General features: G+C 51.4%; 1 protein-coding gene across 3 annotated transcripts in view; it reads left to right on the top strand.

Moving 5' to 3' along the window:
* LOC140455173 (uncharacterized) overlaps positions 1–23,588 on the top strand; it is a 459,457-nt gene extending 435,869 nt beyond the window's left edge. The window contains exons 2-5 of one of the 3 annotated variants that reach the window (XM_072549879.1): positions 9,865–10,146; positions 13,217–13,372; positions 22,935–23,059; positions 23,165–23,588. In XM_072549879.1, the coding sequence (XP_072405980.1) occupies positions 9,865–10,146; positions 13,217–13,372; positions 22,935–23,059; positions 23,165–23,275 (674 nt within the window). In that variant the 3' untranslated portion in view covers positions 23,276–23,588. Of the gene's footprint in view, positions 1–9,864; positions 10,147–13,216; positions 13,373–22,934 lie in introns of all 3 variants that reach the window. The other 2 variants (XM_072549878.1, XM_072549877.1) reach the window with 2 other exon arrangements.
* The last annotated feature ends 449 nt before the right edge of the window (positions 23,589–24,037 follow it).

Below are 24,037 nucleotides of genomic sequence, written 5' to 3'. Positions count from 1 at the left end.
ACTTCCTCATCCACATCCCCATCCCGGGACCGGCGCCTTTAACACGGGGCGGGGCTGGGGAAAGGGGGCGGGACGGGGCGGGGGCATGGGCGGGGACAGGGGCTGGGGCGGGGACGGGGGCGGGGACAACGGCGGGACTTGGGGCAGGGGGAAGGGGGCGGGGGAAGGGGCGGGGACAGGGGGGGAATGGGCGGGGACAGGGGGCGGGGGAATGGGCGGGGGAATGGGCGGGGACAGGGGGACAGGGGGCAGGGCGGGTACAGGGAGCAGGGGCTGGGACAGAGAGCAGGGGAATAGAGTAGGGGCGGGGCGGGGGGCAGGGGGCGGGGCGGCTTTACCACGGGGCGGGGCGGGGCGGGGAGGGGGCGTGGCGACGGGACGGGGGCTGGGAGGGGAGGGGGAGGGGTGGGGAGGGGCGGGGACGGGGCGGGGGCAGGGGGCGGGACGGAGCGGGGGCAGGGGGCGGGACGGAGCGGGGGCAGGGGGCGGGGCGGGCAGGGGCGGGGCGGGCAGGGGCGGGGCAGGGGGAGGGGCGGGGCGGGGCTGCGGTTTGAAATCGGGCGGTTGGAAAAGGGCGGGAGGAAAATGTGTCCGTCGGGTCTCCTCGGCCTCGTGTGGGTCTGGGGCCTGGAGTGAGGGTGAGGGGGGGGCAATGAGGGGGGATGGGGGAGAATGGGGAGGGGGGGAAATATGGGGGGAAATTTGGGGGCGGAAATATGGGGGGGAAATGGGGAATGGGGGGGAAGGAGAGGGGGGGGTAATGGGGGGAGGGGGAATGGAAATATGGGGAGGAGAGGGGGGGGTAATGGGGGGGAGGGGGAATGGAAATATGGGGAGGAGAGGGGGGGGTAATGGGGGGGAGGGGGAATGGAAATATGGGGAGGAGAGGGGGGGGTAATGGGGGAAATATGGGGGGGGAGGGGGGAATGGGGGAAATATGGGGAGGAGAGGGGGGGGTAATGGGGGAAATATGGGGGGGGAGGGGAATGGGGGAAATATGGGGAGGAGAGGGGGGGGTAATGGGGGGGAGGGGGAATGGAAATATGGGGAGGAGAGGGGGGAATGGGGGAAATATGGGGAGGAGAGGGGGGGGGAATGAGGGGGAGGAGGGGGGGGAATGAGGGGGAGGAGGGGGGGGGGAATGAGGGGGAGGAGGGGGGGGGGAATGAGGGGGAGGAGGGGGGGGGGAATGAGGGGGAGGAGGGGGGGGGAATGAGGGGGAGGAGGGGGGGGAATGAGGGGGAGGAGGGGGGGGGAATGAGGGGGAGGAGGGGGGGGGAATGAGGGGGAGGAGGGGGGGGGAATGAGGGGGAGGAGGGGGGGGGAATGAGGGGGAGGAATGAGGGGGAGGAGGGGGGGGAATGAGGGGGGAGGAGAGGGGGGAATGAGGGGGAGGAGAGGGGGGGAATGAGGGGGAGGAGAGGGGGGGAATGGGGGGGAGGAGAGGGGGGGAATGGGGGGGAGGAGGGGGGGGGGAATGGGGGGGAGGAGGGGGGGGGAATGAGGGGGAGGAGGGGGGGGGAATGAGGGGGAGGAGGGGGGGGGAATGAGGGGGAGGAGGGGGGGGAATGAGGGGGAGGAGGGGGGGGGAATGAGGGGGAGGAGGGGGGGGGAATGAGGGGGAGGAGGGGGGGGGAATGAGGGGGAGGAGGGGGGGGGAATGAGGGGGAGGAGGGGGGGAATGAGGGGGAGGAATGAGGGGGAGGAGGGGGGGAATGAGGGGGAGGAGAGGGGGGAATGAGGGGGAGGAGAGGGGGGGAATGAGGGGGAGGAGAGGGGGGGGAATGGGGGGGAGGAGAGGGGGGGAATGGGGGGGAGGAGAGGGGGGAATGGGGGGGGGAATCGGGAGGGGGAGGGGGGGAATCGGGAGGGGGGAGGGGGGAATCGGGAGGGGGAGGGGGGAATCGGGAGGGGGGAGGGGGGGAATGGGGAGAGGGGGGGAATGGGGAGAGGGGGGAATGGGGAGAGGGGGGGAATGGGGAGAGGGGGGAATGGGGAGAGGGGGGGAATGGGGAGAGGGGGGAATGGGGAGGGGGGGGAATGGGGAGAGGGGGGAATGGGGAGGGGGGAATGGGGAGAGGGGGGAATGGGGAGAGGGGGGAATGGGGAGAGGGGGGAATGGGGAGAGTGGGGAGAGGGGGGAATGGGGAGAGGGGGGAATGGGGAGAGGGGGGAATGGGGAGAGGGGGAATGGGGAATGGGGAGAGGGGGGAATGGGGAGAGGGGGGAGAGGGGGGAATGGGAAGAGGGGGGAATGGGGAGGGGGGGAATGGGGAATAGGGGGGGAATGGGGAGAGGGGGGAATGGGGAGAGGGGGGAATGGGGAGGGGGGGAATGGGGAGAGGGGGGGTATGGGGAGAGGGGGGGGAATGGGGAGGGGGGGAAATGGGGAGGGGGGGAATGGGGAATAGGGGGGGAATGGGGAGGGGGGGGATGGAGAGGGGGGGGAATGGGGAGAGGGGGGGAATGGAGAGGGGGGGGAATGGGGAGGGGGGGAATGGGGAATGGGGAGGGGGGGAATGGGGAGGGGGGGGAATGGAGAATAGGGGGGAATGGGGAATAGGGGGGGAATGGAGAATAGGGGGGGGAATGGAGATGGGGGGGAATGGGGTGTAGGGGGGGAATGGGGAATAGTGGGGGAATGGGGAATGGGGGGGGAATGGGGAGGGGGGGAATGGGGGGGAATGGGGAGGGGGGGAATGGGGGGGAATGGGGAGGGGGGGAATGGGGTGGGGGGGTATGGGGTGGTGGGGAATGGGGAGGGGGGAATGGGGATGGAGGGGGGAATGGGGTGGGGGAAATGGGGAATGGGGTGGGGGGGAAAATGGGGAGGGGGGGATGGAGGGGGAAAGTGGGGAATGGGGAGGGGGGAAGTGGGGAATGGGGTGGGGGGGAATGGGGAATGGGGAGGGGGTGAATTGGGGGTGGGGGGGGGAATGGGGAGGGGGGGGAATGGGGAGGGGGGGGATGGGGAGGGGGGGGAAGGGGGAATGGGGAGGGGGGAATGGGGAGGGGGGGGGTTGGGAAGGGGGGATGGGGGAGGGGGGGGAATGGGGAGGGGGGAGAATGGAGGGGGGAATGGGGAGAAGGGGAGGGGGAGAATGGGGGAATATGGGGGGGAGGGGGAATGAGGGAGGGGAATGGGGGGAAGGAGAGGGAGGGGGCGAATGGGGGGAGGAGAGGGGGGGGAGGAGAGGGGGGATGTGGGGGTGGAGTGGGGGGGGGGAGGGGGGAATGGTGGGGGGGGATTGTGGGGGGGGAATGAGGGGGGAGGATGGGGGTTGGGGGAATGAGGGGGAGGAAGGGGGGGAAATGAGGGGGGGGAATGAGGGGGGAGGGGGGGGGGGATGTGGGGGAGGTGGGGGGGGAATGAGGGGGGAGGTGGGGGGGAATGAGGGGGAGGGGTGGGGGGGGGAATGAGGGGGAGGAGGGGGGGGAATGAGGGGGGGAGTGGGGGGGGGATGAGGGGGGGGGAATGAGGGGGAGGAGGGGGGGGGAATGAGGGGGAGGTGAGGGGGGGGGAATGTGGGGGTGGAGGGGGGGGGAATGTGGGGGTGGAGGGGGGGGATTGAGGGGGAGGAATGAGGGGGTGGAGGGGGGGAATGAGGGGGAGGAGAGGGGGGAATGAGGGGTGGAGAGGGGGGGGAATGAGGGGGAGGAGAGGGGGGGAATGAGGGGGAGGAGGGGGGGGGAATGAGGGGGAGGAGGGGGGGAATGAGGGGGAGGAGAGGGGGGGGGAATGGGGGAAATATGGGGGGGAGGGGGTAATGAGGGGGAGGAGAGGGGGGGAGGAGGGGGAATGGGCAATGGGGAGGGGGGGATGGGGGGAATGGGGAGGGGGGGATGGGGGGAATGGGGAGGGGGAAATGGGGGAATGGGGAGGGGGAATGTGGGGTAATGGGGGGGAATGGGGGAGGGTGGAATGGGGGGGGAATGGGGGAGGGTGGAATGTGGGGGTAATATGGGGGAGGGGGAATGGGGGGGGGGGTTAATGAGGGGAATGGGGGGGGTTAATGAGGGGGAATGGGGGTGGGGTTAATGGGGGGAATGGGGGAGGGTTAATGGGGGGGATGGGGGGAGGGTTAATGGGGGGGAATGGGGGGTGGGTTAATGGGGGGGTATTGGGGGAATGGGGGAGGTTAATGGGGGGGATTGGGGGAGGGTTATGGGGGGGTTGGGGGAGGGTTATGGGGGGGATGGGGGAGGGTTAATGGGGGGGTAATGTGGGGGATGGGGGGGGTTATGAGGGGGATGGGGGTGGGTTAATGGGGGGGAATGGGGGTGGGTTATGGGGGGGATGGGGGGGGTTAATGGGGGGAATGGGGGAGGGTTAATGGGGGGGTATGGGGGGGGTTGGGGGGTTAATGGGGGGGATGGGGTGGGTTGTTGGGGGGGAATGGGGGAGGGTTAATGAGGGGGAATGGGGGAGGGTTATGAGGGGGAATGGGGGGGGTTATGGGGGGGGAATGGGGGGGGGGTTAATGGGGGGGGAATGGGGGTGGGGTTAATGGGGGGGGTTAATGAGGGGGAATGGGGGAGGGTTATGGGGGGGAATGGGGGTGGGTTAATGTGGGGGAATGGGGGAGGGTTAGTGGGGGGAATGGGGGTGGGGTTAATGGGGGGGAATGGGGTAGGGTTATGAGGGGGGAATGGGGGTGGGGTTATGTGGGGGGAATGGGGGTGGGTTAATGGGGGGGATGGGGGTGGGTTAATGGGGGGGAATGGGGGGAGGGGTTAATGGGGGGAATGGGGAGGAATGGGGGAGGGTTATGAGGGGGAATGGGGGTGGGTTAATGGGGGAATGGGGGAGGGTTAATGAGGGGAATGGGGGAGGGTGCTGAGGGTGTTAATGGGCAAGGGTGCTGATGGGGTTAATTTGGGGAATGGGGGAGGGTAATGAGGGGGTTAATGTTCAGAATTGGGAGGGTAATGAGGAGCTAAATGGGGGAGGGTGCTGAGGGTATTAAAGGGCGTGGGTGCTGACAGCGTTAATGTGGGGAATGGGGGAGGGTGCTGAGGGGGTTAATGGGGGAGGGTGCTGAGGGGGTTAATGGGGGAGGGCGCTGACGGGGTTAATGGGGGAGGGCGCTGACGGGGTTAATGGGGGAGGGCGCTGACGGGGTTAATGGGGGAGGGTGCTGAGGGGGTTAATGTGGGGAATAGGGGAGGGTGCTGAGGGATTTAATGGGGGGAATAGGGGAGGGTGCTGAGGGTGTTAATGGGGGAGGGTGCTGAGGGGGGTTAATGGGGGAGGGTGCTGAGGGGGTTAATGGGGGAGGGTGCTGAGGGGGTTAATGGGGGGAGGGTGCTGAGGGGGTTAATGGGGGAGGGCGCTGACGGGGTTAATGGGGGAGGGTGCTGAGGGGGTTAATGTGGGGAATAGGGGAGGGTGCTGAGGGATTTAATGGGGGGAATAGGGGAGGGTGCTGAGGGATTTAATGGGGGAGGGTGCTGAGGGTGTTAATGGGCGAGGGTGCTGATGGGGTTAATGTGGGGAATAGGGGAGAGTAATGAGGGGGATTGGGGGAAGGTAATGAGGGGGTTAATGTGGGGAATAGGGGAGGGTACTGAGGGATTTAATGGGGGAGGGTGCTGAGGGTGTTAATGTGGGGAATAGGGGAGGGGTACTGAGGGATTTAATGGGGGAGGGTGCTGAGGGTGTTAATGGGCGAGGGTGCTGACGGGGTTAATGTGGGGAATAGGGGAGAGTAATGAGGGGGATTGGGGGAAGGTAATGAGGGGGTTAATGTGGGGAATAGGGGAGGGTACTGAGGGATTTAATGGGGGAGGGTGCTGAGGGTGTTAATGTGGGGGAATAGGGGAGGGTACTGAGGGATTTAATGGGGGAGGGTGCTGAGGGTGTTAATGGGCGAGGGTGCTGACGGGGTTAATGTGGGGAATAGGGGAGAGTAATGAGGGGGATTGGGGGAAGGTAATGAGGGGGTTAATGTGGGGAATAGGGGAGGGTACTGAGGGATTTAATGGGGGAGGGTGCTGAGGGTGTTAATGGGCGAGGGTGCTGATGGGGTTAATGTGGGGAATGGGGGAGGGTAATGAGGGGTTATAGAACATAGAAAAATACAGCGCAGTACAGGCCCTTTGGCCCTTGATGTTGCGCCGATCCAAGCCCACCTAACCTACACTAGCCCACTATCCTCCATATGCCTATCCAATGCCCATAAAGAGGGAGAGTCCACCACTGATACTGGCAGGGCATTCCATGAACTCACAACTTGCTGAGTAAAGAATCTACCCCTAACATCAGTCCTATACCTACCACCCCTTAATTTAAAGCTATGCCCCCTCGTAATAGCTGACTCCATATGTGGAAAAAGGTTCTCATGGTCAACCCTATCTAAACCCCTAATCATCTTGTACACCTCTATCAAGTCACCCCTAAACCTTCTCTTCTCCAATGAGCTTATCTATATCCCGCTGTAACCTGCCACATCTTTCCTCATTGTCAACAACTCCACCGACTTTCGTATCATCCGCAAACTTGCTCACCCAACCTTCTAGCCCCTCCTCCAGGTCATTTATAAAAATGACAAACAGCAATGGTCCCAAAACAGATCCTTGCGGAACACCACTAGTAACTACACTCCAAGATGAAGTGTACCATCAACTACTACCCTCTGTCTCCTTCCAGCCAGCCAATTCCTAATCCAAACCTCCAACCCACCCTCAATGCCATACCTCCGTATTTTTTGCAGTAGCCTACCATGGGGGACCTTATCAAACGCCTTACTAAAATCCATATACACCACATCTACCACTTTACCCTCGTCCACCTCCTTAGTCACCTTCTCAAAGAATTCAATAAGGTTTGTGAGGCACGACCTGCCCTTCACAAAACCATGCTGACTATCCTTGATCACATTATTCCAATCCAGATGTTCATAAATCCTATCCCTTACAATTCTCTCTAAGACTTTGCCCACAACAGAAGTGAGAGTCACCAGCCTATAGTTACTAGGGTTATCCCTACTCCACTTCTTGAACAAGGGAACCACATTTGCTATCCTCCAGTCCTCTGGCACTATTCCTGTAGACAACGAGGACATAAAAATCAAGGTCAATGGCTCTGCAATCTCCTCCCTTGCTTCCCAGAGAATCCTAGGATAAATGCCATCAGGCCCAGGGGACTTATCTATTTTCACCCTTTCCAGAATTTCCAACACCTCTTCCCTACATACCTCAAAGCCATCCATTCTAATTAATTGTGACTCAATATACACATCAGCAACAATGTCCTGTTCCTGAGTGAATACTGACGAAAAGTATTCATTCAGTGTCTCCCCTATCTCTTCAGCCTCCACACGCAACTTCCCACTACTATCCTTGACTGGACCTATTCCTACCCTAGTCATTCTTTTATTCCTGACATGAGGTTAATGAGGGAGAATGGGGGAAGATGCTGACGGGGTTAATGGGGGAGCGTGCTGAGGGTGTTAATGAGCGAGGGTGCTGACGGGGTTAGTGGGCGAGGGCGCTGACGGGGTTAGTGGGGGAGGGCGCTGACGGGGTTAATGGGGGAGGGCGCTGACGGGGTTAATGGGGGAGGGCGCTGACGGGGTTAATGGGGGAGGGCGCTGACGGGGTTAATGGGGAAGGGTGCTGAGGCTGTTAATGGGGGAGGGCGCTGACGGGGTTAATGGGGGAGGGCGCTGAGGCTGTTAGTGGGCGAGGGCGCTGACGGGGTAAATGGGGGAGGGTGCTGAGGCTGTTAATGGGCGAGGGTGCTGACGGGGTTAATGGGGAGGGCGCTGACGGGGTTAATGGGGGACGGCGCTGACGGGGTTAATGGGGGACGGCGCTGACGGGGTTAATGGGGAAGGGTGCTGAGGCTGTTAGTGGGCGAGGGTGCTGATGGGGTTAATCGGGGAGGGTGCTGAGGCTGTTAATGGGGGAGGGTGCTGACGGGGTTAATGGGCGAGGGTGCTGACGGGTTTAATGGCGAGGGTGCTGACGGGGTTAATGGGCGAGGGCGCTGTTTGGGTTAATGGGGGAGGGTGCTGATGGGGTTAATGGGGAAAGGTGCTGAGGCTGTTAGTGGGCGAGGGCGCTGACGGGGTTAATGGCGGAGGGCGCTGACGGGGTTAATGGCGGAGGGTGCTGACGGGGTTAATGGCGGAGGGTGCTGACGGGGTTAATGGGGAAGGGTGCTGAGGCTGTTAATGGGCGAGGGCGCTGACGGGGTTAATGGCGAGGGCGCTGACAGGGTTAATGGGCGAGGGCGCTGTCGGGGTTAATGGGGGAGGGCGCTGACGGGGTTAATGGGGGAGGGCGCTGACGGGGTTAATGGGGGAGGGAGCTGACGGGGTTAATGGGGGAGGGAGCTGACGGGGTTAATGGGGGAGGGCGCTGACGGGGTTAATGGGGGAGGGCGCTGACGGGGTTAATGGGGGAGGGCGCTGACGGGGTTAATGGGGGAGGGCGCTGACGGGGTTAATGGGGGAGGGCGCTGTCGGGGTTAATGGGGGAGGGTGCTGAGGCTGTTAGTGGGTGAGGGCGCTGACGGGGTTAATGGGGGAGGGCGCTGACGGGGTTAATGGGAGAGGGCGCTGACGGGGTTAATGGGGGAGGCCACTGACGGGGTTAATGGGAGAGGGCGCTGACAGGGTTAATGGGGGAGGGGAGGGCGCTGACGGGGTTAATGGGGGAGGGCGCTGACGGGGTTAATGGGGGAGGGTGCTGACGGGGGTTAATGGGGGAGGGCGCTGATGGGGGTTAATGGGGGAGGGCGCTGATGGGGTTAATGGGGGAGGGCGCTGACGGGGTTAATGGGGGAGGGCGCTGACGGGGTTAATGGGGGAGGGTGCTGACGGGGTTAATGGGGGAGGGTGCTGACGGGGTTAATGGGGGAGGGCGCTGACGGGGTTAATGGGGGAGGGCGCTGACGGGGTTAATGGGGGAGGGCGCTGACGGGGTTAATGGGGGAGGGCGCTGACGGGGTTAATGGGGGAGGGCGCTGACGGGGTTAATGGGGGAGGGTGCTGATGGGGTTACTGAGTTGTAAATGGGGAGAGACATGAGAGATGTTGTTGTGTTGAAAGACTATTGTTGGTTTAGTTTTTTCATGAACATGTTCTGATATACTGTGGCACTGCTCTGGTGTTGCTCTGGTGAACTTGTGTCTCCTGTCCCAGAGGTAGGGACATGAACGTTGCCATAACGAGCAGTATGTAGATCTGAGCTGAACCTCTCACAATTGTTAACAGTTTGGAATGGGGCAGGGTTTCCGTTTGCTTCCTTACAGGGACTTTTCTCCTCCTGTGCTGTTTTACCTTTTTTGTGGGTTTGCTCTGTTAAGTTTAATAATTCGACTGTGACCTGTCGAGCTGAGATGAGGGCCATGGAATTTATTGGGGGCTGACGTGGCATTTTGGCTGCATTTCTAACACCCGATGAGCAGTGTTCATTGACACTTATTGTGTTGGACGTGACCATTTCACTGACCAGCCTGTACGACCAGTTATAGAAAGAGCACTTACGTGTGAAGCAGCCGTGCTGCCTCTGTAATACAGCAACCCTTGGCCTTTTATCATTAAAGGGGAATTAACACTGGTGAGATGGCTTTTAGGAATCTAACCTCAATATGTTTGCTACTGACCTCGGTCATGACTGAGGCGAGACAGCAACAACCATGAGTAATGGAACCAAAGGATCTATTCACTTTCCAAAATCTCCTCCAAAAACCGCTGCATTCCCCTTGCTCCCAGTGTCCCCTGGTTTGTCCAACATCCTCTCCTGCCTATTTCATGTTGTTAGTGTCCTGCTCCCTACCAAGGCCTCCAGTGAAGAGTATATTTGGCAGGTGATTCTGCAATGTGTTACTGAACTCAGTGAGTGTTGTTGTCTCAGGTTTTACAGGTGGATCGACAGCTGCTGAGAAAGATTCTCCTTTGCTGCTACCTTGGTTTGCAGAAAATGGGGTTCAGAGTGAAGATGTGATGTTGTGGGATTACACCACCCCAGGGAACAAGACGCGAGTTTTACAACCAGATGGACAGACACCTGAACCGAACGTGAACAATGGGTCTGTCCTGTTGCAGGATTTAGACCTGTTGGGTGATAGTCATGTCTATCAGGGGTCTGTGAGGCCACAGCAAATGACTGTTAAGTCAATGACACCTTCACATCAGTGTAAGTAGTGTGTTCCCCACATGAGGCAATTTACTTGTTTCACGTCAAGTAGGCATTAGATTAGATTAGTTACAGTGTGGAAACAAGCCCTTTGGCCCTACAAGCCCACACTGACCCGCCGAAGCACACCCACCGAGACCCATTCCCCTACATTTACCCTTGTACCTAACACTACGGACAATTTAGCATGGCCAATTCACCTAACCTGCACATTTTTGGACTGTGGGAGGAAACCCACGCAGACACGGGGAGAATGTTGCAAACTCCACACAGACAGTCGCCTGAGGTAGGAATTGAACTCAGGTCTCTGGCGCTGTGAGGCAGCAGTGCTAACCACTGTGCCACCATGGCATGAGCCATTTCTCTGTAATGTGATATCTCCTGTATGGTGTGTTAATGTGAGATCTATACTCTTGTGAGTAAACAACCACAGACTTTACTTGGCTTAGCAATTAGATCAGAATTTCAGCTTCATGAATTCTGACATCGCTCTCTCGGCACAAGCTCAGCAGCTATATCCAGAATAAAGGAACAATTCCCTTTACTCTATATCTCCCCTGCAGACTCATACAGCATTCTGTTTTTGGCATTAATATTTATGCACACAGATTTCATATTTAAGGTTTTTATAAAGAGTCATTGCAGTGTGGAAGCAGGCTATTTGACCCATTGAGTCCACACCGACCCTCCAGAGAGCACCCCACCTAGACCCACATGTCTCTGTCCCCCCTTATCTCTGTAATCCTGCATTTCCCATGGGTAACCTACCTAACCTACACATTCCTGGACAGGACAGGCCAATCCACCCTAACCTGCACATTTTTGGCCTGTGGGAGGAAACCCACACAGACAGGGAGTATGTGTAAAACTCCACACAGATAGACACCCAAGACTGGAATCAAAACTGAGTCCCTGACATTGAGACACAGTAGTGCTAACCACCAAGCCATCCTGCCAGTCTTTGCCACTCTAACCCAGCCCTCCTTTCACCAAAACCAAAAGTCTCTGCTGTGCAGCACCCTTGGATTTTCTTAAAGCATGGATGGATGGGGAGGGGGGGGGGCATCTTTCCAGCAGGACATGGGGCTGTTTGACACCTGGACAAAGAGGCAAGTGAGGACTGCAGACGCTGGAGAGTCAGAGTCAAAAAATGTGGCACTGGAAAAGCACAGCAGGTCAGGCAGCATCCGAGGAGCAGGAGAGTTGACGTTTTGAGCACATGGAGAAAATCGATTGAGGGTCACGCACAAAGCAGGGAGAAAGCTGAAACCTAACCCATTTTTCTAATGCACCAGATGCAGTTGCTTTGTCTTCATCCACTTTCCTGTGTTGGCTTCAAAGAGATATGAGAATGTAGAGGATGTCTGTGCTGCCACAATGATGTAGTAGCTGCTCACAATGGCTTGGGCATACAAAGACTTGAATATAGCAGCAGTGCAAACCCATCCAAAACAAAAATCGATTCACAGGACTTGGGTGATCCAAGCTCAACAAGCAATTCAGCTTAATAAATAGTAATAATGATTAGGGATTGTATGCTGAGTCATCGTAATCCTTTCCATTGGAGCTGAGTTTAGTGTAAACTCCACAGGCTGTTAAGATTCAGGTCTACCTAAATCCATTGAGATAAGGACTTTTCACTGGACAAAACTGTTCTTGGGTAAAGTTATTACTTGAGTTAAAAATACATAGAGGGTGGTGTTCCAAAAAGGAACTTAATCTCATGCAAACAAAGCAGAGAGTAAGAGTTTGAAAAAGTGGGTATTAATGGAAATTTTGAAAGGGATATTAAAATTGACAAATTTTTTTTGCAATCCCACCAGCAAAGGCAAAGTGGCCAGGAGCAACTTGAAACTGTCAAGTTTTGTAGTGTGATGAAGATGTGGGTGTACTGTACCTTTTAAGAAAGTTAAAAGCTAGTAGAGTTACCTGACAACACCAAGTGTTCTCAACAAGATATAATGCAGCATGGGGGTCCAGCAGCTAGTGTAGCTGATTGCCTGGAGACAAAACAGATTCAAATTAGGCCAATCAGTTTAAATTAAACCCCAAAAATATATCAAACTCCAATCTAATTTGAATTGAGTGTATTGACCATCTTAAAACCCAATGACCCAATCTGATGTTTTGTGGGTATAAGACTGGGGAAAAGAAGACAGGAATACAGAGAAGAACTGAAAGGTTTTGAGATAAGAAATTTTGTTTTGTAAATCTTAATTGGGATTTTTATTGGACCAGTATTATAGAGGGGCAAGTAAAAGATAGGTTAGAGGAAGGAGTTGTAAATAGTTGTTAGTTAATTAGTAACTGTTATACTTTAAGAAATACATTTGTTAATTTTTACTTAAAATAGTTCTTGACCTCTTGAATTTTCAGAGAACTGTTATGACACGGGGTAAACCCTCCTGCTTAATTTAAACCAGCAACGCAGAAAAGGTGTATCCCCTACATTAACCTGTGAAAATTCGAGAGGTCAAAAACTATTTCAAGTAAAATTTAACAACATTATTTTTTTAAGTATAACAGAGACTAATTAACTAAAAAGTGTTTACAACTCCTTTGTCTAACCTATCTTTTACTTTTGGTTCTTCTCTGTATTGTGTCTTTTTCTTGGGGATTCTGTTTCATAGGTTACTCAGCAGTAAAGGTACCTTTAAGAGAGTTTTTTTTGGGCAGTTTCTACATGCTGGTGGCGTGGCAGTTCTCCCAATTATTCAATTTTCCCAACTCTTCTACCCCCCCTCCTCCCCCACAAAGCATCAGATTGTGTCATTAGCTTTTAAGATGGTCAATATCCTCAATTCAAACTGGGGTGAAGTTTGGTATATTTTTGGGGTATAATTTAAACTGATTGGCCTAATTTGAATCTGTTTTTGTCTCTAGGCAACCATCTACACTAACTGCTGGACCCCCATGCTACATTATATCTTGTTGAGAACACTTGGTGCTGTCAGGTAACTCTACGAGCTTTTAACTTTCTTAAAGGTACAGTACACCCACATCTTCATAACAGTAGTAAAACAATAGCACTGGAAATGTTAAAATAATTATTTTGCCTCAATATTTACAGTCAAGAAAGAAATCAGTGTGTTGGACAGTCGAAGGAAACCCTCTAAGAATCAGGGTCAGGGATTCATCAAAGGCAATGTAAGCAAACCAACAATAATGAAGAGAATGATGGGACTGAAAGCTGCAGTTTCTGTGGTTAATACTCCACAGAGAATAGGTGAGAACATTACCACTGATCTAGTTATAACCTCGCAACGCTGTCATAATTCAGGACCAGTTCCTTTCAATAGGAAGGCATTTGAAGAAAGCTGACTGGGTTTGGAAGTCATCAGTTGGCTGAAGAAGAGAAGCTGAGTGATGAGAAAGCAGTAGAGAAGGTTCAGTGTGAGTTGGTAAATGTGTGTCAGTGTGAGGGAACATAAACAAGCAGGTGAGTTATTATCTGAATGGGAAAGAGGGAGGATGTCTTTGTAATCCTGTTGCTGAAGGTAGGCATGAAGGTGGTGACAAAGGTAAATATATGTTGGCCTTCTAGCAGGAGGGCTCTAATACAGAAACAGGGATGGTTTGCTGCAGTTATACAGGGCAGCGGTAAGACCATATTTGGTGTATTGTGTACAGTTTTGATTTCCTTATCTGAGGAAGGATGTTGTGGTGTTGGATGGATTTCCCAAACACTGGATTAGTGGTGCTGGAAGAGCACAGCAGTTCAGGCAGCATCCAACGAAACGTTGATTTCGCTGCTCGTTGGATGCTGCCTGAACTGCTGTGCTCTTCCAGCACCACTAATCCAGTATTTGATTTTCAGCATCTGCAGTCATTGTTTTTACCTTGTGGATTTCCCAAACAACTGATCTGTGGGTGGCAGGACTGACTTATGAAGAGAGACTGGATCAGTAGGACTGTGTTCATCGAAGTTTCGAAGAATGAAGGGGGTATCTCATAGAAACATAAAATTCTACAGGACGACATAGGATATGTGCAGAAAGGATATCTGGGCACTCCAGATCACAGTCTTAGGATATGAAGTAGACCATTTAGGACTGAGATGAGGAGAAATTACTTCACCCAGAGAATGGTGAGCCTGTAGGATTCTCTGCCGCAAAAGCTGATTGAGACCAAAACATTAAATGTCTTCAAGAAGGAGATAGGTATAATCCTTGGGACTAAAGGGATCAAAGGGTATGATGTTATGAAGTTGAAGGCATGGACTGTACCTTTAAGAGAGTGAATGCTGCTTTGCTCTGAGAGCTTACAATCACCTGTCATATTATTAACGCAGTCTCAGAGTGCACTAGAAAATTGAAAATATGTAACATCTGACAGTGAAATAAGATCCCTGAGTTGGTTGCTGTGTTGACAACAATTCAAATTTAACCAATCGGTTGAAATTATACCCCAGGATACTAAACCTCAATCAAGTTTGAATTTATTATTTTGCTAATATCAAACCAATAAGACAATCTGAGGTTAGGGGTATAAAAAAAAGCCAGGCATTTTGAAAGTCAGTCAGAACAACTGCTATTTGAAACACACTCTATCAAAGGGATCTTTCCATATGAAACATCTTAGCGAGTTTTGAGAAGATTTGTAGCTCAGGTTGAGGTTCTGGATGTAGGTTTGCTGGCTGAGCTGGAAGGTTCGTTTTCAGATGTTTTGTCACCATACTAAGTAACATCTTCAGTGAGCCTCTGGATAAAGCACTGATGGTGTTTCCTGCTTTCTGTTTATATGTTTGGGTTTCCTTGGGTTTCCTGTAGTGATGTCATTTCCTATGGTGACGTCATTTCAAGCTCTTTTTCTCAGGGGGTAGTAAATGGGATCCAAGTTAATGTGTTTGTTGATAGAGTTCCGGTCGCCATGCCATACTTAGAGTCATAGAGATGTACAGCACGGAAACAGACCCTTCGGTCCAACCTGTCCATGCCGTCCAGATATCCCAACCCAATCTAGTCCCACCGGACCATATCCCTCCAAACCCTTCCTATTCATATACCCATCCAAATGCCTCTTAAATGTTGTAATTGTACCAGCCTCCACCACATCCTCTGGCAGCTCATTCCATACACGTACCACCCTCTGTGTGAAAAAGTTGCCCCTTAGGTCTCTTTTATATCTTTCCCCTCTCACCCTAAACCTATGCCCTCTAGTTCTGGACTCCCCGACCCTAGGGAAAAGACTTTGCCTATTTATCCTATCCATGCCCCTCATAATTTTGTAAATCTCTATAAGGTCACCCCTCAGCCTCCGACACTCCAGGGAAAACAGCCCCAGCCTGTTCAGCCTCTCCCTGTAGCTCAAACCCACCGACCCTGGCAACATCTTGTAAATCTTTTCTGAACCCTTTCAAGTTTCACAACATCTTTCCGATAGGAAGGAGACCAGAATTGCACGCAATATTCCAACAGTGGCCTAACCAATGTCCTGTACAGCCGCAACATGACCTCCCAACTCCTGTACTCGATACTCTGACCAATAAAGGAAAGCATACCAAACACCTTCTTCACTATCCTATCTACCTGCGACTCCACTTTCAAGGAGCTATGAACCTGCACTCCAAGGTCTCTTTGTTCAGCAACACTCCCCAGGACCTTACCATTAAGTGTATAAGTCCTGCTAAGATTTGCTTCCCCAAAATGCAGCACCTCGCATTTATCTGAATTAAACTTCATCTGCCACTTCTCAGCCCATTGGCCCATCTGGTCCAGACCCTGTTGTAATCTGAGGTAATCTTCGCTGTCCACTAAACCTCCAATTTTGGTGTCATCTGCAAACTTACTAACTGTACCTCTTATGCTCGCATCCAAATCATTTATGTAAATGACAAAAAGTAGAGGGCCCAGCACCAATCCTTGTGGCACTCCACTGGTCACAGGCCTCCAGTCTGAAAAACAACCCTCCACCACCACCCTCTGTCTTCTACCTTTGAGCCAGCTCTGTATCCAAATGGCTAGTTCTCCCAGTATTCCATGAGATCTAACCTTGCTAATCAATCTCCCATGGGGAACCTTGTCGAACACCTTACTGAAGTCCATATAGATCACATCTACTGCTCTGCCCTCATCAATCCTCTTTGTTACTTCTTCAAAAAACTCAATCAAGTTTGTGAGACTTGATTTCCCACGCACAAAACCACATTGACTATCCCTAATCAGTCCTTGCCTTTCCAAATACATGCACATCCTGTCCCTCAGGATTCCCTCCAACAACTTGCCCACCACCGAGGTCAGGCTCACTGGTCTATAGTTCCCTGGCTTGTCCTTACCGCCCTTCTTAAACAGTGGCACCACGTTTGCCAACCTCTAGTCTTCCGGCACCTCACCTGTCACTATCGATGATACAAATATCTCAGCAAGAGGCCCAGCAATCACTTCTGTAGCCTCCCATAGAGTTCTAGGGTACACCTGATCAGGTCCTGGGGATTTATCTGTTTCAAGACATCCAGCACTTCCTCCTCTGTAATATGGATAATTTGCAAGATGTCACCATCTATTTCCCTACAGACTATATCTTCCATATCCTTTTCCACAGTAAATACTGATGCAAAATATTCATTTAGTATCTCCCCCATTTTCTGTGGCTCCACACAAAGGCTGCCTTGCTGATCTTTGAGGGGCCCTATTCTCTCCCTAGTCACCCTTTTGTCCTTAATCTATTTGTTCAAACCCTTTGGATTCTCCTTAAGTCTATTTGCCAAAGCTATCTCATAATCCCTCTTTTGCCCTCCTGATTTCCCTCTTAAGTAACTCCTACTTCCTTTACATTCTTCTAAGGATTCACTCGATCTATCCTGTCTACACCTATCATGTGCTTCCTTCTTTTTCTTAACCAAACCCTCAATTTCTTTAGTCATCCAGCATTCCCTATACCTACCAGCCTTCCCTTTCACTCTGACAAGAATATACTTTCTCTGGATTCTTGTTATCTCATTTCTGAAGGCTTCCCATTTTCCAGCCGTCCCTTTACTTGCAAACATTTGCCTCCAATCAGCTTTCGAAAGTTCTTGCCTAATAGCGTCAAAATTGGCCTTTCTCCAATTTAGAACTGAAAATGTGTTGCTGGAAAAGCGCAGCAGGTCAGGCAGCATCAAAGGAGCAGGAGAATCAACGTTTCAGGCATCAGCCCTTCTTATGCCCGAAACATCGATTCTCCTGTTCCTTGGATGCTGCCTGACCTGCTGCGCTTTTCCAGCAACACATTTTCAGCTCTGATCTCCAGCATCTGCAGTCCTCACTTTCTCCTTTCTCCAATTTAGAACTTCAACTTTTAGATCTGGTCTATCCTTTTCCATCACTATTTTAAAACAAATCGAATTATGGTCACTGGCCCCAAAGTGCTCCCCCACTGACACCTCAGTCACCTGCCCTGCTTTATTTCCCAAGAGTAGGTCAAGTTTTGCACCTTCTCTTGCAGGTACATCCACATACTGAATCAGAAAATTATCTTGTACGCACTTAACAAATTTCTCTCCATCTAAACCTTTAACACAACTGCAGTCCCAGTCTATGTTTGGAAAATTTAAATCCCTTACCATAAGCACCCTATTATTCTTAGAGATAGCTGAGATCCCCTTTCAAGTTTGTTTTTCAATTTCCCTCTGACTACCAGGAGGTCTATAAGGTGATCATCCCCTTTCTTATTTCTCAGTTCCACCCAAATAACTTCCCCGGATGTATTTCCAGGAATACAGCTGTTTGCTGTCCCTTATCAAAAATGCCACTCCCCCTCCTCTCTTGCCTCCCTTTCTATCCTTCCTGTAGTATTTGTATCCTGGAATATTAAGCTGCCAGTCCTGCCCATCCCTGAGCCATGTTTCTGTAATTGCTATGATATCCCAGTCCCATGTACCTAACCATGCCCTGAGTTCATCTGTTTTTCCTGTTAGGCCCCTTGCATTGAAATAAATGCAGTTAATTTATTAGTCCTACTGTGTCCCTGCCTGCACTGACTGTTTGACTCACTTCTGTTCTCAGCTGTACCCGTCTCAGATCGATCTCTTTCCTCACCATCTCCCTGGGTCCCCCCCCACCCACCCCACCTTACTCGTTTAAATCCTCCCGAGCAGTTCTAGCAAATTTCCCTGCCAGTATATTAGTCCCCTTCCAATTTAGGTGCAATCCATCCTTCTCGTACAGGTCACTTCTACCCCAAAAGTGATTCCAATGATCCAAAAATGTGAGTCCTTCTCCCATACACCAGCTCCTCAGCCATGCATTCATCTGCTCTATCCTCCTATTCCTGCCCTCACTAGCTCGTGGCACTGGGAGTAATCCAGATATTACTACTCTCGAGGATCTCCTTTTTATATTTCTACCTAACTCTCTGTAATCTCCCTTCAGAGTCTCAACCTTTTCCCTTCCTTTGTCGTTAGTTCCAATGTGTACAATGATCTCCTGCTGGCCCCTCTCCCCCGTGAGAACATTCTGCACCCTCTCTGAGACATCCTTGCTGGCACCAGGGAAACAACACACCATTCTGCTTTTTCTCTGCTGGCCACAGAAACGTCTGTCTGTACCTCGGACTACAGAATCCCCTAACACAATTGATCTCTTGGAAGCAGACATACCCCTCGTTGCATTAGAGCCAGTCTCAATACCAGAAACTTGGCTCTAGGAATTCTTGTGCATGTCTCTGGCTTGTCCTAGGATGGATGTGTTGTCCCAGTCGAAGTGGTGTCCTTCCTCATCCATATGTAAGGATACCAGTGAGAGAGGGTCATGTCTTTTTGTGGCTAGTTAATGTTCATGTATCCTGAGCGTTCATTGTCGTGTCATAACAGCCTACAGACTTGGGTCCGTGATCTGGACAGGTTTAGACAAATTCCAGTATGAGATTTGGGCAGATTTAAACTGATTTGGGGTACAAATGATCCCAGTAGATTTGAACACTTGCCGATTAGTATCCTAGATCTTTAAATAACACAATTTGTTTAATTTTGGTTACTTGTGGTTGGTTAAATTAAAAATGAGAAATGCCTCTTAAAATTGCTGAAGAGGTTCTCAGGTTTGAAGATGAAAAGGGAACATACAACACAGAACAATACAGTGCAGAATAGGCCCTTTGGCCCTCGATGTTGTGCTGACCTATGGACTTTTCTCAGCTCGCCCCCTACACTATCCCAACATCATCTATGTGCTTATCCAAGGATTGTCTATATCGCCCTTATGTGGCTGAGTTGACTACATTAGCAGGTAGGGCATTCCTCAGACCCCACCCTTCCAACCGTAACAAGGACAGAACGCCCATGGTGCTCACCTTCCACCCTACCAACCTTCGCATAAACCAAATCATCCGCCAACATTTCCACCACCTCCAAACATACCCCTCCACTAGGAATATATTTCCCTCCCCACCCCTTTCCATCTTCCGCAAAGACCGTTCCCTCCGTGACTACCTGGTCAGGTCCACGCCCCCCCTACAACCCATCCTCCCATCCTGGCACCCTCCCCAGGAATTGCAAAACCTGTGTCCACACCTCCTCCCTCACCTCTATCCAAGGCCCTAAAGGAGCCTTCCACATTCATCAAAGTTTTACCTGCACATCCACTAATATCATTTATTGTATCTGTTGCTCCCGATGTGGTCTCCTCTACATTGGGGAGACTGGGCGCCTCCTAGCAGAGCGCTTTAGGGAACATCTCCGAGACACCCGCACCAATCAACCAAACCGCCCCGTGGCCCAACATTTCAACTCCCCCTCCCACTCTGCCAAGAACATGGACGTCCTGGGCCTCCTTCACCGCCGCTCCCTCACCACCAGACGCCTGGAGGAAGAACGCCTCATCTTCCACCTCTGAACACTTCAACCCCAGGATATCAATGTGGACTTCACCAGTTTCCTCATTTCCCCTTCCCTCACCTCACCCCAGTCCCAAACTTCCAGCTCAGCACTGTCCCCATGACTTGTCCGGACTTGTCCTACCTGCTTATCTCCTTTTCCACCTATCCACTCCACCCTCTCCTCCCTGACCTATCACCTTCATCCCCTCCCCCACTCACCCATTGTACTCTATGCTACTTTCTCCCCACCCCCACCCTCCTCTAGCTTATCTCTCCACCCTTCAGGCTCTCTGCCTGTATTCCTGATGAAGGGCTTTTGCCCGAAACATTGATTTCGAAGCTCCTTGGATGCTGCCTGAACTGCTGTGCTCTTCCAGCACCACTAATCCAGGGTCTGGTTTCCAGCATCTGCAGTCATTGTTTTTACCTCATTCCACATCCTTACCACTCTCTGCGTAAAGAACCTGCCTCTGACATCTGTCTTAAATTGATCATCTCTCAATTTGTAGTTATGCCCCCTTGTACAAGCTGACGTCATCATCCTAGGAAAAAGACTTTCACTGTCTACCCTATCTAATCCCCTGATCATCTTGTATGTCTCTATCAAATCCCCCCTAGCCTTCTTCTTTCCAATGAGAACAGACCCAAGTCTCTCAGCCTTTCCTCATAAGACCTTCCCTCCAGACCAGGCAACATCCTGGTAAATCTCCTCTGCGCCATTTCCAATACTTCCACATCCTTCCCGAAATATGGCATCCAGAACTGTACACAATATTCCAAATGTGGCTGCACTAGTGTTTTGTATAGTTGTAGCATGATATTGCGGCTCAGGAACTCAATCCCTCTACCAATGAAACCTAACACACCGTATGCCTTCTTAACAGCACTATCCACCTGGGTGGCAACTTTCAGGGATCTATGTACATGGACTCCAAGATCCCTCTGCACATCCACACAACCAAGAATCTTTCCATTGTCCTAATACTCTGCCTTCCTGTTATTCTTCCTAAAGTGCATAGCCTCACATTTAGCTGCATTGAACTCCATTTACCACCTCTCAGCCCAATTCTGCAGTTTATCCAAGTCCCCCCGGAACCTGTAACATTCTTCCAAACTATCCACTACTCCACTGACTTTAGTGTTGTCTGCAAATTTACTAATTCAACCACCGATGCCTGTGTCTAAGTCATTTATAAAAATGACAAACAGCAGTGGTCCCAAAATAGATCCTTGTGGCACACCACTAGTAACCGGACTCTAGGCTGAATATTTTCCATCAACCACCACTCATTGCTAAACTACTAAATCACCTCCATCCCATGCCTCTGCATTCTCTCCAAGAGCCTATCATATGGAACCTTATCAAAGGCTTTACTGAAGTCCATGTACACCACGTTAACTGCCTTACCCTCATCTATGTGCTTGGTCACCTTCTCAAAAAACTCAGATGAGGTTTGTGAGACACGACCTGCCCTTGATGAAACCATGTTGACTATCTGAAATCAAATTGTTGCTTGCAAGATGATTATAAATCTTATCTCTTATAATCCTTTCCAAAACCTTTCCTACAACAGAAGTAAGGCTCACTGGTCTATAATTACCTGGGATACCTCTACTGCCCTTCTTTAGCAAGGGAACAACATTTGCAATCCTCCACTCCTCTGGTACTAAAGCTGTAGACAATGACGACTCAAATATTAAGGCCAAAGGCTCCACTATCTCTTTCCTAACGTTTCAGAGAATCCTTGGATAAATCCCATCTGGCCCAGGGGACTTATCTACTTTCACTCCTTCTAGACTCGATAACACCTCTAATATCTAGTATGTCCTTCTTCTCCTCTACAACAAACTCCTTTTCCTGAGTGAAAACCAATGAGAAATGTTCATTTAGCACCTCTCTGATCTTCACAGGGTCCACACTCAACTTCCCACTTCTGACTTTGGCTGCCCCTATTCCTACCCTAGTCATCCTTTTATTCCTCACATACCTTCAGAAAGCTTTAGGGTTCTCCTTTATTCTATTTGCTAAAGTCTGCTCGTGTCCTCTCTTTGCTCTTCTTAACTCTCTCTCTTTTTAAATCCTTCCTCGCTGATCTGTAACTCTCCATCGCCTCATCTGAACCATCTTGTCTCATCAACACATAAGCCTCCTTCTTCTGCTTAACAAGAGATCCCCCATAGTGACCACACTGTTCCTTTCACTCCTACCCAGAATCATTTTTGCCGATCCTCTCCCTCACATCCCTGGAACTCTGCAGAGACCTATAAAAAGCTCCCAGTAGTGTGACCTCTCCTTTCCAGTTTCTAACCTCAGCCCACACTACCTCAATAGACGAGTCCTCGTCAAAAGTTCTTTTCGCCACTGTTATACTATCCTTGACTAACAAGGCCACACCTCCCCCTCTTTTACTGCCTTCCCTGTTCTTAATGAAAGATCTATACCCTGAAACCTGCAACATCCATGTCTCTGAAATGGCCACAACATCAAAGTCCCAGGTACCAACCCATGCTGCAAACTCATCTTTCTTATTCTGGATACTCCTGGTGTTGAAGTAGACACACTTGAAACCAGCTTGCTGTCTGCCAGCACGTTCCTGTGACTGTGAAATCTGTGTCTGTGTCCCTGATCAGTTGTGAACGAAGTTGGATGATATTGAATGGTGTAGCAAACTCGACAGTCTGATGATTGGCCGGCCCACTCCTGCTCCTCTTCTTGACGGTTTTGTATAAGTTACTGTCGATCTATATCTAACTCGGTAAGAATGGAACCAGGTGAGAATGTCCTGATGCCTTTGGGTAACCATTGGTGCAAAACGTTCTGATCAAAGGCTGCAGAGAAATTGAGAAGGGGCAAGGAGGGAAAGTTTACCTTTATCACTGACGTGGAATATCATTTATTACTGAGATGAGAGCTATTTTGAAAATGTGTTTTTGCTAAATGGGAATGTTACTCTGGTGTAAGTTTCTAATGTTTCTCTCGACTAACTGCTTTCTTTCAGAGCAGGACATTTTGTCTGAACCAATCAGAATAGTCCGCCCTGTAGGTTCCTCTTCCCTGCTCCAAGTCAGTAAGAATGAATCCGTCCAGATTATCTGGAAGTACGTCAATCATAAAATCGAACAGGTGATTCTGGAGTACACAACTGCCAGCAACTCCCTGGCTTTTAGCTCCTACTTCAGAGACAGAGTGAAGTTTGATAATCGCACTGGCTCTCTCTTTCTCAAGCAGTTAGAGATCACAGATAATGGCATTTACCAAGCAATCTTCTTCCTGCCTACCTGGAAGGATCGGGATGTGGTCAGACACACCTACTTTCTGGTCGAAGTTATGGGTGAGTGAAACACTTGGAATATCAAAGTTGATACCAATGTGTGCATTACACAATTGTTTAGCAGTTTTATTCCCAGCAATTCATTCTCATTCCCACCTACTGATTTACACCAAATGAGTACTCTGTTATTTACATGCCAGGATTGGTTAGCTCAGTTGGCTAGATGGCTGGTTTGTAACAGGGTGTGACACCAATAGCATGGGTTCAACCCCTGTGCTGGCTGAGTATACCTCCTCAACCTCTTCCCTCACCTGAGCGATAAAGACCACCAGGTTCAACCATTCCTGGCTGTGTCTCTCAATGAGAGAGTAAACCCATCTGGGACTATGGCATCTTTATTATATACCCTTGGATTTTATTTAAATTAATTTGGATCCCTTTAATGTTGACGATTTGAATTTATTTATTCCTGGATATGGTATTAAATTCTTGTTAGGGTGCGATACTAGTGGCAAAAGGACAGTCACGAACTGACAACCACAGCATACAACTAATAATTAATAATTAACTTCCCATCAAGTACAGCAGTTCAACACAACACTCACTCTCGTTTGCATGCTGTTTCTCACACTCTCTCCCGTGGGCTCTCTCTCGCTTGCTCTCACTCTCTCTAGCTCTCACACGCGCTCGCTCTTGTGCTGTCTTGCTTTATCTCACTTTTGCGCAAGCTGCCTCTTGTGTGCACTCTCTCTCCTGTGCATCTCTCAGCCACACGCTCTTCTTCCTGTGCGCTCTCTCTTAGCTGCTCTGGTACATGCACTTTCATTCAT

This window comes from Chiloscyllium punctatum, chromosome 30 (genome assembly GCF_047496795.1).
Source record: "Chiloscyllium punctatum isolate Juve2018m chromosome 30, sChiPun1.3, whole genome shotgun sequence".
Lineage (NCBI taxonomy): Eukaryota > Metazoa > Chordata > Chondrichthyes > Orectolobiformes > Hemiscylliidae > Chiloscyllium > Chiloscyllium punctatum.
Note: the sequence above shows the minus strand (reverse complement) of the source record. Positions and strands in the feature narration are given on the sequence as shown.